The sequence below is a fragment of the Condylostylus longicornis genome, unplaced genomic scaffold, assembly GCF_029603195.1.
Source record: "Condylostylus longicornis isolate FDR11 unplaced genomic scaffold, ASM2960319v2 ptg000006l, whole genome shotgun sequence".
Taxonomy (NCBI): Eukaryota; Metazoa; Arthropoda; class Insecta; order Diptera; family Dolichopodidae; genus Condylostylus; species Condylostylus longicornis.
The window spans coordinates 1,600,523-1,615,736 of record NW_026577975.1 but is presented as its reverse complement, the minus strand read 5'-3'; the positions used below and the strand labels follow the sequence as shown (position 1 = coordinate 1,615,736).

The following is a 15,214-nucleotide window of genomic DNA, read 5'->3' as shown; positions in this document are numbered from 1 at the left end:
TACTTATAACGACAGAGAAGAGAAAAAATAAAATTGTAAGAATCGAGAATATTTCCATTAACAATAAAAAATTTAATACTAAAATTTTATTCTTCCTATGAACTCTTACGAATTCAGCTTCATATTATTGCAAATTCTGCGTACTAAAAATTTATAAACACTGTTTAATGTAGGATAAACACTTAAATATCAAAATCTTTATTTTAAATGGGCCTATATTTGAAAAGACATAAGGTATTTAAAAACATCGATGGTCAATAAAAATTTCAATATTTAAAATTGTCTATAAAATTAATTACCTGAAAGTTATTGCACCCAATAGAGAATGTTATTAGAATGACAAATTACAAAATTATCCTTCATAATAAGGACTTTTATTTTGAAATGAAAAATTATATGTGCAAATATATACATATAATGTATAGATACATACATGTATACGAATTTCTGAAAGCTTTATTTTTTATTGAAATAAAGGAAAATTTATACGGGAAAATTTTCCGAGTAATAAAATTTTATGAACTCATATTACAAGATATTTACATTTCTACATTAAGGTGAGTTCTTAAGGCGTTCTATATTTCACGTTTTATGTATATACGGAATATATATATATATACACAAACAAGAATGCTCTTGATATATATACCCGCTGATATAAAGGCTATACAGAGGCTACTCGTATAAAGAGAGAGAAGATATAATACGAGTATATCAAAGTAAATAACATTTCAAAATGGTTTCCAATAACTTTTAACTAAAATTTGCTTTTACTTTTCCCTAATTTTTCCTTGTAAAATTTTATAGAACTACATACATATATGTAATCCTGTGAACCTATCAAATGTATATGGACGTGCATTTTATAAAAACAGGATATCATATAAATGCTTAATTCAAAAACAAAATAGAATTAACCTGTATACGACCACATAACTGCGTTATCGTTCTCTTAAATCCTCTACAATATTATGATTGTGTACTTTGATTTTTACACATGCATTATATTGTTATACAATATAGAATTGTTGCTTTTGTAAGCATAATGATAGTAATACCCGCAAAGTATAGTCATTTCTCTGTGAAATTTTAGTGTTAAGATACAGGAAACGTAAAAAAACGACGATAAAAATTTAATGCATCATATCTAGTCCCTAAACTATATAATAAGATTAAAATGATATTGTGAATTGCTGCGATGCTAGTATCCTTCACTTTTACTTCGAAAAGACGCTTAATTTGTTTGCGCTACGTACGTACTTTTCCTCCTATTATCATAACAGTTTTGGATGGGTGTGCTTGTCAGCTCTCATAAATTTCTCTTCTCATATTTGCATTTTACCTCAATTAGAACTATCCACGTTGTCGTGTAATTCGCTTCTTAGAAATTTTAATCAACAATTCAATTAGATTCAGAAACGTCAATTTTTAGTGTTCCTGCCCATTTTATTTTGTTTAAGTACTTCTCCAATTTTGTTAGTAATGTTGCCTTCCCTTTAACGACGTATTGATATCTTCGTTTGGTAAATTTATTACAATTGTTGCATTATATATTGTTTACCACGCCTTTACTCCCCCTTCTTTAGTTTGATAACGGCATTGTTCAAGTTGTGCGATGATAAACAAACATTTTCGAAGTTTTTCCTTGTTCATTTACCTCTTTTGTTTGGACGATTTGCACCTGTTCTTCTGTTCTATCTTTCATCTTTTATGCTTAATGTAGAACCCCATGTTCTTCTGTCTCATTTAAGGGAATCTCCTTCTTCGCCGAGCAATCACTTCACCATTTGAAAAAGACTCAAATTTTAAATTGCTGGCAAAATTTTAGAATTTGACGAAGACACATTTAAAGACATGTAAATAGAAAGAGCTTAGCCATGATTTGAGTAATATTCTACGCCTTTAGCCTTCATTATTACAAAAGTAATGGGGAAATCATGATATCTCCCAAAAGTAAAATCCTTGAAAAAATTATAAAAAGCAAAAAAAAAAGATTCAAATCCGAAAAAAATAAAAAAAATTCCCTTTTTTGATTGTGGTATATTTACTTATGGTACTTTGCAGTTTCTTTGGACCAAGATTTATCAAAAGTAACTGCAAAAATGGCAAAAATAAATAATAACGAAAAAACAAAATAAAACAAAAATATTTCTTTAAATTTCCATAAAACACTCCTAAAGAATGAAAGTACAGTTAAAATAATTTTTTCTTCTTCGGTTTATTTTTTTTATATTTGTTTAATGGTTTTGATTGTAATGTGTGCTTAGTATAACAATATAACACATACACCTTTTATATAAGTGTATGTAGAAGTGTTTATATACACAATATGGTATTGTTATCGGATATAAGTAGACATAATGAAAGAAAGTATAATAAAAGAATATTATTTTTAACAAAAAAAAATTTAAATACATACATTTACATAAATGCTACATATACTTATATAACATTAACAATTTTATTGTTGTAACGATTTACTAAAATGAATAAATAAACAGGCATATTATTATTATTTTTTCTTTGTTTTATATAACAGTACAAAAAGTATAAACCGTCAGAAAAAATAAATTCATGTGTGTATATTTTTGGAAATTATAACAAATTTAGTATATGAAAGAAAGTAATAATAACCATAATACATTAAAATATACGTGTATATTAAGAGAAAATAAATTTATAATGAAACATTTGTACAGATAATCATAATACTTATATACGAGTAATAATGGATTATGTGTGTTGTAACAGTGATGTAAAACCACTAAATATATTGTTTCCTATTTTGATTATTAAATTTTGTTTTAAGAATTATTTTAGTTGTGCATCTTAACACCAGAGAGCTACAAGAAATTATTGCAAAGCCTTAACTTCTGTGTTCGTAATTCAAAATAACTCGTGAATTTATTAAATGAATTAAAATATACTTTGTTCAAAAGAAAATCTTTAAAGCTGAATTAAAAGTTTTATAAAGATAATACGATCTTATTTTTATTAAATTTTCCAACACGTTCTTATTTTTATCCGAAACATACAAAAACGAAAAAAATTTCAATTGAAAAATAATTTTCTTCAATAAAAATCATGTTACGTCACTGACTATAAATACAATAATTGAACGTCTTTCTAAAATATATTTCGTTAAAATAATTGTTATTACTGGCTTCTTAAGTTATGAAAAAAAAATATAACAGAAAAATAAAAAGTGAAATTTTAATTTGAAAGCCAAAATACGTTTAGAAAAATAAGTACATAAAGCTATTTAAATAAAATATTTAATAACAATAAAAGTATTTAAGTAGTTCAAAAAATATTGTAAGTGTAATCGTTTTAAACAATTTAACTTTTAAATTGCATTTTAAGTATTTAATTTAACAAATGGAAAGTAAAAGTTTTTTCATTTTTTTTTGTGTTATTTATTTTAATCTGGGATATTTTGAGATTTTTAAGTTATCTTCGGAAATTTTTAAAATGGTTGCTATTATGTTGCATATTGCTTTTGTATATATTAAATAATTTTAGTAGTTCAAATAAATTAAGAAAATCAAAATGAAAAAGTTATAATAATGGCTATAGATTATGGCTGTATCATTCTATAGAGCATGATAAGAGCAAGAAGACTGTAATTTTGTTTTAGATTATTGACGAGAAAAGCGAACATGCAATTCCTTTTCCAGAGAGTTGCTTTTCAAATGATTCGGAAGAGAGTCGAATATATTATTGCCGCAAAATGTAAGAAATTCTTGGAAGCGATCATAATCAGAAGAATTTTAAAATAATTATTATAAGGGAATGATTATAAGATCATATTGATAGAGTTATAGAAAACTCTTAAAAAATCTTTTCTTTTTCAATAGTTCATGACATTTAAGGCGTTTTCACTTAAAATAAACTCATTTAAATTTTACATTATTCTCATTCTACAATTATTTCCATTTAACAATAAAACAAATTTATTAATATATCCGATTTTAATGTATTCAATGGCAGCCCATATATAATATTATTTTAATCTTTATTTCTACATCAATTTCTATTATTTTTCATATCATATACCTTGCATACACACATGAATAAAAGTGATATTTCCTAAAATAATATTAAAGTTAATCCTTTGAGTGAATCAATTGAATACTATACTAAAGATATAAAATATACAGGAGATTTTGATATTTTATAAAATAGGTCGAAAACAGAAAACTTGATAATCTCCATTATGTTATTAAATTGAGTTTATTTAGAAAAAAAAAAAAAAACAAAAAAACTTTTTAGGATCAACAAAAAAAACAATGGCAAAAAACTTAAAACTAAAAGCAGAAAAACAATAATAAAAATGAAAAAAAAAATATAAAACCTGTCACAATTGATTCTAAAATAAAAATTGAATATGGTGTGCATTGTGCAGATTGTGTGTATATACGGTCTATGTGTGTTCAATATCACTTTTATACAATTCTCTGATATATATATTTTTTTAACATTTATTTACACAAATGAAATATCCTTTTTTTTGTTTTGTATCCTTGTTATTGTTTTAGGAACAGTTCTCTTATTTATTTTTTTCCTTATTTTTTGTTACATTTGTCTATTTATTTCCTATTTCCTTAATTCTTGTATCTATCACATTTTTTTATGTTTAGAAAACAAAATAAAAGTGATAAATTCGAATTAAACCGGTGGTAAAGTAGCACTTTTCCCTAAAACAAATTGTTCTCATTTAGGTACATAAAAGAGAATTATTTTATGTAATAAAAAATTATTGCATACTTTTTGGAGGAAGACAAAAAATTTAAAAAAACGTTAATTTCATGATTCATTAGACGAATCGAGATATAGAATTATAAATTATATTTTTCTGACAATGGGGCATTTACCATTAACTCCTAATTTTTTTAAAAATCTCGAATAGCTTTCAGTTTCAGAAATATAAAGTGCCACAAAATTGAAATTTTGTTAATTTTAAGTATGACAAACGGGTGGAAGATGGAAATAAATTTGGCGCCGGGACATTGGTTTCAAAACTGGAAAAATTTGAAACTTCTACAACTTAGTATGTCCGAAATATGATAAAAACTTATCCGAGAAATGTGAAAAAAAATAGATTTAATTCAATAGGTTCAATGGATTAATTTTGGGCATATTTCTCTATAGAAGCAGATATGTCCTATTTTAATGCGTTTTCTGATTTTAAAAATATGTTTCGTGGTTTCGTTACAATAATCTGTCAAAAACAAAAGCATCTATTGAATGTTGAGTTGTCATAGTTTTTAAAAGGGAGGTAGCTAAGTAAAAATTTTCTTTCAAAGAAAAGATTTCTTGCAAGGGATCTATTTGTACATAAAATTTCAGCTTTTTAATGGATTAACGAATTGGCGCACGAACGAATGAACGGACACAATGAGACAAATAACCATTTCTTTTTTGAATTTTAAAAATATTCTTAAAAGGATATGCGTATAACTTGTTCTGATTTTCAAAATATATTTTATGCCTTTCTTTTGTTTTCAAATGATAGCTATAATTTTTTCCTATTCAAAATAACAATAATATTTTTTTTCTTGTTTTTTAAATATTAAAAATATTTTTATAAAATTTAAATTTGGACGAAAAGAATATCGCAGCTATCCACGCACACATATTTTATTTATATTGAAAGTAAACAAAGGAAATAAAAATATAAGAAGAAAAGAAAAAGAAAAGAATAAAAAGGCACGAACCTTTTAAGAGATTTTTATTTTGTGTTTTTGTTTCTCTTTTACTTCAAAATTATATTATAGATTATAATATTTGTGATGACGAAAATAAACTTATAATGACGGCAATAATTTTTGCAAACCCTTACATCAAATCAAATTATGTATGCATATACATATGCGTGTATGTATGTACATCGGTGTCCTAACAATTGTATAATTTTTGTGTCTGAATATGATTTGTTTAAAATCCTTTGGTTGCTTTGATAATTTTATTTAAGTTTTATTAAATATCATGATTGTATGATAGATTCACCGCAATATCATGCGTTTTAATAGTTATAAAAACCTTCTAAACGACAAAAAGTCGATTAAGTAGTTAGAACCCCTAGAAAATAAGAAATTTAAAGTTTAAATTTTGAATGAATAGGTGAAGTTGAATTTTAAATTACAAAATTACAGTGACTAAATAAGATAAATTCTATTTTAATTTAAACAAAATTCATCAACACAGAAAAGTTTTAAGTTTTTAAATGGATTTTTTCAAATGTCTCCAAAAATATTTTTGCTAGTGATCACAAAATACATTTAGAATCGCTCTTTCTCTTCTAGTTTAGCCAGAAAACGCGTTTAAAGTTTTTAAATGAATTTTTTCAAATATCTCCAAAAATATTTTTGCTACAGCCTATTATCATATATTGGCAGAATCTGTGAGTTCCTAGTGATCACAAAATACACTTAAAATCGCTCTATCTCTTCTAGTTTAGCCAGTAAACGCATTTTAAGTTTTTAAATCGATTTTTTCAAATATCTCCAAAAATATTTTTGCTACAGTGTATTATCATATATTGGCAGAATCTGTGAGTTCCTAGTGATCACAAAATACACTTAAAATCGCTCTTTCTCTTCTAGTTTAGCCAGAAAACACGTTTAAAGTTTTTAAATGAATTTTTTCAAATATCTCCAAAAATATTTTTGTTACAGCTTATTATCATATATTGGCAGAATCTGTGTGTTCCTAGTGATCACAAAATACACTTAAAATCGCTCTATCTCTTCTAGTTTAGCCAGTAAACGCATTTTAAGTTTTTAAATCGATTTTTTCAAATATCTCCAAAAATATTTTTGCTACAGTTTATTATCATATATTGGCAGAATCTGTGAGTTCCTAGTGATCACAAAATACACTTAAAATCGCTCTATCTCTTCTAGTTTAGCCAGAAAACGCGTATAAATTTTCTCAATCATTCTTTCCTAAAAACATACATAAATATATAATCATTATATTTTTGAAAAATACAAATTTTACCTTTAACCTATACAATTCCTATTGTTGCCGACTATTACCACCATACTTTGTTTTGACAATAACCCCATCTATAAAATATGTGTATTTATTTACAAAATAACATCATAAAAGTTTTAAGAAGAATATCATATTTAGTCAAATAAATCAATCAAAAAAGATTTTCAAATTGTCAAAATCAGACAAAATATTGATTTGCGTTGAATTTTTTAAAATAAAAAAAAAATGACACAAATGTTTTTTTTTTGTATTGGGAAAATAACTAAATTCCCACTCAGTTGAAGTGTTAAGCTTTTATATAAAAAATATTGTTGTTATGTTTTAAATTTTCATAAAAGAAAAACAACAGGCAAAAAGGATGTGAAATGAGGTACTTATTTAAAACAAAAAAAACATCTTGTTTTGACAACAACACTTGAATACCGCAAAAGGAATCTCAAATGAAATAATTTTACAGGCATATTGTGTTTGAATTAAATTCATGAGTGGCAAATTAAATTGATCTCTTAAATAACTAACATTTTTATAATTTTAAATAATAATTACCTTTTGTATTGTTAAATGTTTTGTTTTGTAGCTGATAAAACAGATGATAAATTTCATCGTAAAGCAACTGTTAAGATGGGTGTACGTGTTATACATAAAACTGATATATTTTCATCACAGACATCATCAGATAATTTTAGTGCTGCTGCTCTATTAAATAATCCAATATCACCACCTCCTCCAATATCACCAACAGTACCAAAAAATGTTTTAACATCAACAAATATTAGTATAAATACAATTAATTCAACATCAGATATAATAATAAATAATCAAAATGAAAAATTTAATAATCCATCAAAAATAACGGGAATAACAACATCGGAAACATTAGTAACGGGATCTGGAACAACAACAACAGGTATGTAATAATTAAGTAATCATTAAGTTCAACCCACTGCATCTTTATACAGTGAAGAAACCTTGGCTAAAAACTTACCGAATTTTCTCTGACGAAAACGCGGCACCCGGTTATCTGAGAATAACTACGGTACAACTTCGACTACAGGTCCAAAATTCTGTTTCGTTTTTATTTCTGTTTCGTTTCTGTTTCGGAATTGCCTTACTGCACTTGTAGAACTGATATTCGGCAAACAGATCCACACTTATTTGCATGGCTGACCACAGTGCACATGTCCGCATTAAAGTAAAAAATTACGAGCATAAGCTGGGGAAATGTGCAAATTTTTCGGAGATATTGATGAAATAGCCGCGGACATTTTTAGCGACTGTGATACTAGCAGTCCTTCGTCATAATAGTATTGGGCGTTCCGGAACTCCTATTCAAATCATCAATTCAAGCGTGTGGAGACTTCAATGTCCTCTAGAAGAGGATATCCTTTTGCCTCATTCGGCTCACTTAAAAAATCTAAAAAAAAAAAATTACAATATTGTACATCACCATCCTATTGCTTATCTGTCCTTGATTTTCAATAATTCACTCATATTTTACGATTTTTATTTTAATTTTTCAATTTGTATTCATACATAAATGTAGATTCCAGTAATAGTAACGTTAATCGTGTAAATCCAACAACAACTTCAGAAAAAAGTAATACGTGTGGTTCTATATGTGGTACTAGTAATGATAATCAACAAAAACAACAACCACAACAACAACAATTACAACCGATTATACAACAACCAATACAAGCAACATTAAAAAGTAAGAAACAGGAACGTGTTGATTCATTTCCAAAAATTCGTTTGTCACCAAAATCGTTTAGATTTAGTGGACGTTTTGGTCGTAGTAAAAGTGAAGTTGAACGTGGTACAAATGATCCATTTTATAATTATAGTAAATCATTTCATGAAGTTACAGATTTTTCAAAGGTTTGTATAAATTTATATGTATTCAAATATATATTTTCCATTTATGTGAGTACCTTTTTGATCTTCTTATGTAGAAAGTTTATATATAAGGCGCTTGTAGGTATATGGTATTTCCAAGACACTGTGTTCGGTATTGTAACGGAATTCTGTTAATTTACAAAAACGAGTGTCTATTTATAAAACCAAAGTGTTTCGAGTAAATTATAATGAAAGATTTGTCTTATCTTAAGAGGTCTTAAGATTTGTCTTTGAAAAAAAACATTGATCAACTTTCCATTTTTTCGTTTTAAATCCAAACTTGAGTAAGGTGCATTTAGCAAATTATTGCAGATTAGTTATTGCAAATTTAGAATTTTCATTTATTTTTTCAGTTTTTTTCCAATTACTAAGATCATAATTCAAAAATCAAATAAAAATACGGTAAAATTACATACATACATATAAATTCATATCTTCCACAATCTTGTCACAATTCCTAATTAGAGATCTTATCACATTATATTAAGTCGTATACATTTTATCCTTTTTTTTTATAGATTGAAAATTATATTAGAAAATAATTAAAATCATAAAACACCCTATAAAATCAAAATTATATGCCATATTTTATGATCATATTTTTATATGCTCATATTATGAGCGTAAAGCAAAAAAAAAAAATAATAATGAAGAGAAAAAATGGAATAAAATCCGTAGAAATTTAGGAGCTCTCTTTGATGTTTCTCATATTTATTTTATATTTTATGAGTATAATTTTTTTTGTTTTGTGGTTTTTGTTTTCTGGTTCTTTTTGTTTGTTTTTTTTCTATATTTTTTTTTGAAGACCTCATAATAATGTTAAAGTTATTGTCGCTATTCATGTTAAAAATATATTCCGTATTTTTTTTTTGTTATTATTTTGTACTCACATTTTCCTCTCTTTTTTATATTAGATATAATAATATGCGTTTTCTCTTTTCTTTATTTTTATATTATATTTTCTGTGTGGCAGCCTGAAAGTTGTGGTCCACAGGGAGCTGTAGATAAACCATTTTTATTACAAGAAGGTAGAGTATGCCTTCGTGCGAGCCTAAATAAATCTTGGTATACACATGGTGAAAATGTTATCGTTACAGTAAATATTAAAAATGAAAGTAAAAAGACTGTAAGAAAAATAAGAGTAAGTATGTATTTTATATTTAAATCACTATATTTATTATAATATAAGACGAGCTAAAAATTAAAGATGGTGAGAAAGAGATAGAGTGAGGGGTCTTACATTAAAATGAAGTATAATTTAAAAAAATCATAATTTTTTTTTTTATATCAAAATAAAAATTCTAGTCATAATTTCTATTTAAAGGAATTAAAAATATTCTCGTTTTCGTATTTTCCCGAAAAATAAAAAAAAAAATTTAAAAATCGTGACGAAACACTTTCCCTAATCCCATATGCGTATATAGCGATGGCAATTAAATTTTTTTTTTAATTCTGGATTGAAGTATTCTTACATGACTTACGTACACACACACTTATACGAAATATCAAACACTAGTCGGAACACACACACACTACGAAAAAACAAAACCATAAAAAAAAAAGTCGAAAAATTCATAAAGTTTTCAAAAAATTTTCCACATGCAAAAAACGATAAGGACTTTATGCTTTTTTATTACGTACCTTAAACTCGTAAATAAAGTCAAAAAATAAATTTTTTTGATTACATAAAGCTTTATCGTATGCAGAAGACGAGAAGTAAGAGATTGTGAGTGAAACAGAAATTTAAGCAATGATTTTGTTGTTTTCTTTTTTAATATTTTAACCCGTCTGTTTTCAATTTTAATAAGAATTTAAATTTCCGTAATTTTATACCCATAATTTTTATTGAGATTCATTAAAAATACGAGTTTTAATAAATAATGTATCCATACTGCAAATGTGTGTACAATAGTACACACACGAACAAATACATATATGTATATAGATTTTGAATTTTCAAAAAGAAAAAACAAGTTGACCGGGTCAATTCTGTGATACACGCACCGAATCAATGATTTTATGTGTTATGTGTTAATTACCACACTGCTTCACACATACCCCTGGTTTTTGTAAGTATAGAGCTTTTGTATATATATTCAATTAAAGTTCAAAATGATAGATTTTCGTATCTATTTACCTCATCTGATAATATTGCCAGAAATTCAAGTTTTCGAAACAATTTACATTGAACGATATAGGTGATAATATTATAAGACTTTTGTCAGCTTTTCTTTACTCGCATATATTTGTTACAAAATTTTGTATAACAGTTTACGAACAGATAGATTTTACCTAAAAATATAGAAAAAAATTCAATTTTTATTTTAATTCAAAATTAATTTTCTTTTTTCAAAATTAATGATTCAATTTATTTAATTTATGTAGTTATTAATTTTATTATTTTTGAATTAATTTGTTTTTTCTTAGAAGAGAATTAAATTCCTTTCAAATTGAAATTGAATCACAATCAATGTTTTGACAATTAATCAATTAAATTTTGTAATTGAAAAAAAAATTCCATAAAATTTTTAAATTTTTTTTTTTATAATTATTAAAATTAATAGTTTAAAAAAATTTCATAATAAAAAATTCACGATTAATTTAATTAAATTAAATTCAATAAATATTTTAATCGTTATGATTTTAGTGGGAAAAAGAAAAAAAATAATCAATTTTCCAGATTTTTTTTAGAATAATCAGCAAATTCTAATGAATATGCCTAAATAATCAAAAATATTATAAACGAATTTAAAGCGAGTTGAATAAAATATTTTTCCTTTTCTTTAGATTATTGTTATAATGGCATACTAAATCTTCCGTACCGCTTTTAACGCTAAGAAATAATGGCCTAATGGAATTCTGAATCGATTTAGCTTTGTCTGTCCGTTTGTCCGTCCGTTTCAACGATAACTCATAAACTAATTGAAAACACAGTACTGAAATATTGTAATAATTAACATGACAATACGGCAACTTAAAGTCTGTCTAATATTCAACTATAACAAATTCGTCAACTCTGTGATTTGACCGCGTCAATTCTGTGATATCCGTACTGAAACTGTGCGTAAATTAACTATGTTCAATTTAAAGTCCGGTTATAATTCTTAAATTTCTTTTTGCGAGCAAATTAGTTCTTTCTCAAAGCTTTATGTTAAATTTGATAGTTTTTAGTTAAAAGTTATAATTTATATGTTAGCCCATTCTAATTCTTTTTGATCTCATATTATTTTGTTAATAAAAAATTCCATGTCATAATGATAAATTTTTGAAATTCTGAGTCAGAATTTTTTAATAAAGCACTTTTTGGCTAATTTATCAACTATTTCATTTGCTTTAATGTAACAATGTCCTGATATCCAAAGAAAAGCTGCATTATTTGGTGTTTCTTGCAAAATATCTATAATTTTTATAGTTTGTATGGTGAGATGAATATTGATTTTTTTTTCAAAATTATAAGACTGCTCAGAGAATCCACTACTCCAATTATCATATGTCAAATAAATAATTTAAAATTTATATTAATTAGTAAACAATTTCTCGCATCTTCCTCATTAAAATCAAATTCTTTATAATTGCATTATTTTATTTTCATATAAAATTCATTAATTATTAAAATGACGTCAATTAACACAATATTTAAAATGCCATACTTAAATCTATAAAATTTTTTTTAATTCAATTGAAAATTTATTTTTAATTTAAAAAACGAAAACAAAAAAAGTTCCAGATTTTTTTTTATTTTTTTTTATTACCCTAGTAACTTTACTATATTAACTATTTTAAAGGATTATTTTTAGTAAAATTGTTATTAATGATTGCCATTTTTTATTACTCGGAAAAGAAAATAATAAAATGTAAAAAAAAGAACAATAATATTTGAAATGTTAAAAATTTATTTTTAATCTAATTAAGAATAATAAAAACAATCAATTTATTTAATTTTCTGCAACATATAATCAATTAAATCACTTCATAACTATTATATACACGTAATCCACCTTATTATTATTATAAAAAATCTGATTATATGCTATTATAAAAATCATATACATACCAGTATAACAGTAATACCCCGGTATACTATCAGCCTATTTGTGTATCTCGCTTTTTTTTCTCACTTTTTATTTAAATCAGAATTCTTCGTTTTTCTAATGGATATTTCATTTTTTCAATCATTTCATTTAAATTGCATTTTAGAATTTTTCTCAAATTATCGATTGAATTACGTCTAATCTACAAAAACAAATTGAATAAATTTTATATACATTTTAGAACAGAACAAGATACGCAATACGGAATAATTCTTTTCACTCAAAAATTACATTATACAAATATATGAAATTTACTCACTTTTTTCTCACTTGGCGGGTAAAATAGCGAGATGCACGATCAGGTATATGTTGACAAGAATTATACGTGTCCTTATATCTATTCAATTTCATTTTCCAATTATGCATATACAATAAGGTACCTTCCTGCATTTACTCTCCTACAATGCTTTATAAACAAACAAAAATGAATTTTTCTATATTGAATACATGCAAGAAAATATTTTTTTAGCAGAATGACTGTCTTCTTATCTACGCTGTTCTGTACTGTAGGTTAACTGGAATCTGAAATAAAACATACGTTAATGGAATGAAATTATGCACAATAATCTTTTGTATATTATAATTAAAACAATCTAATTTCTAATAATAGAATACATTATCTGAATTTCTTTTGTGGATTATTACGAGTTATTTATTTATTTTTTTCGAAATGTACAACTAATATTCTATAAATAGCAAAATTTTTAATTCAAAATAATTTCCTGAAATACTAGTTATATAATGGTTTTCTTGAATTGCAACTATGTACTATATGTAATTCATTCTACTATAATAAGTTAAAGAAATTGAAATATAATTAAGATTTTAAAATCATGTGGTTAATTTAGGAGTTTCCATATTTTAGGAATACCAAATTTTATGAATTCCTTCTAGAATTTTCCGTATTCCTTAAACCAGAGTATTACTGTATTCACTTAATATAATTTCATTTCTCTTTATCTTATGGAAAATAAAAGGAAAACAGAAATAACCATGAACAAAGGGAATGGAAAATAAAAAAAAAAAAAAAAAGAACAATCTAATTTATTTCAATAAGTAAGAAAAAACAAAACAAAGAAGAAAAAAAAAACAAAATTTTATTTTTATAGTAATAAAAAATTCAAAGACATAAGGATACATTGTAAAACTTTCTACATAATATCACATTATATATATATATATATATATATATATATATATATATATATATATATATATATATATATATATATATATATGTATATCAAATTGGAGTATAACAGATATTTTTATATATGTATATAAATTGGATTTTACACGTATTTTTCCAGTACATCAAACTTTAAAAACAGAAAAATACACGCCACTATTTAACAATAACTTAACTTCATTACCTTGATGCAACAAAAACACTATTATGCGAGAACAACGGATATATATATATATATATATAAATCTATATACTTAAATAATAATAAACACATATATGTATGTTTAATGTATGTTTATATATTGTAAAATGGATGATTTTTTTAAAAATTTGATTTTAATCAGTGATTGCCATTCGAAAATTTTGAAGGATATATTTTAATTGCGAAATTTGAAAATTGCGCAAATTTCGTTCCGGAATATCACAAAAGTTAAAGGATTTCAATATTAATAAATAATGCTAAAGTCTAGACAGAATAGTCGAGATAAGGAAGTGATTTCATGAACTGCTCGACAAAAAAAAAAACTCCAAAAGTTGTCAAATCATATAATTTGAGCGGTATGTCAACGGTTTTGAAATTATTATTGAAACACTACTCTCTTCATAGTGAAATAGTAAAGTTAAACTGTCTTAATATTAAAATTAAACTGACTTGATATTAAAAACTATAGTATGAGAAATCACTTGTGCATGAAGTGTCAAAAATAGGCAACAAGAAAACTCAGAGAGAATTACAAAGAAATCACCCGCTATTATACAATATATAGTTTATGTATATGTATATGTACCTTGATTATTATTATCATGAATAATATCATTATCACGACGCAATAAAGTAGTAAATTATGTTGGTGCCTTTATATAATAAGAATATTGTTGCCATTATAATAATATGTATAATGTGTGGTTATAGTTTTTTATATAGTGAATTTATAAGAAGAATAGGGGCAAAAAGGTACTTCAATCTTCATTCTCTCTGCCCTTTCCCCGCCTCCCTTTCCATTTCTCTTTTCATTCGGTCTCTTCAAATAATATCTTC

General features: G+C 25.0%; 1 protein-coding gene across 1 annotated transcript in view; it reads left to right on the top strand.

The window, feature by feature from the left end:
- The window catches only part of LOC129618427 (uncharacterized), a 136,028-nt gene that overhangs the window by 110,147 nt on the left and 10,667 nt on the right, over window positions 1-15,214 (top strand). The window contains exons 5-7 of the mRNA XM_055533162.1: window positions 7,577-7,906; window positions 8,543-8,877; window positions 9,869-10,036. Coding sequence (XP_055389137.1) covers window positions 7,577-7,906; window positions 8,543-8,877; window positions 9,869-10,036 — 833 coding nt within the window. The remainder of the gene's footprint in view (window positions 1-7,576; window positions 7,907-8,542; window positions 8,878-9,868; window positions 10,037-15,214) is intronic.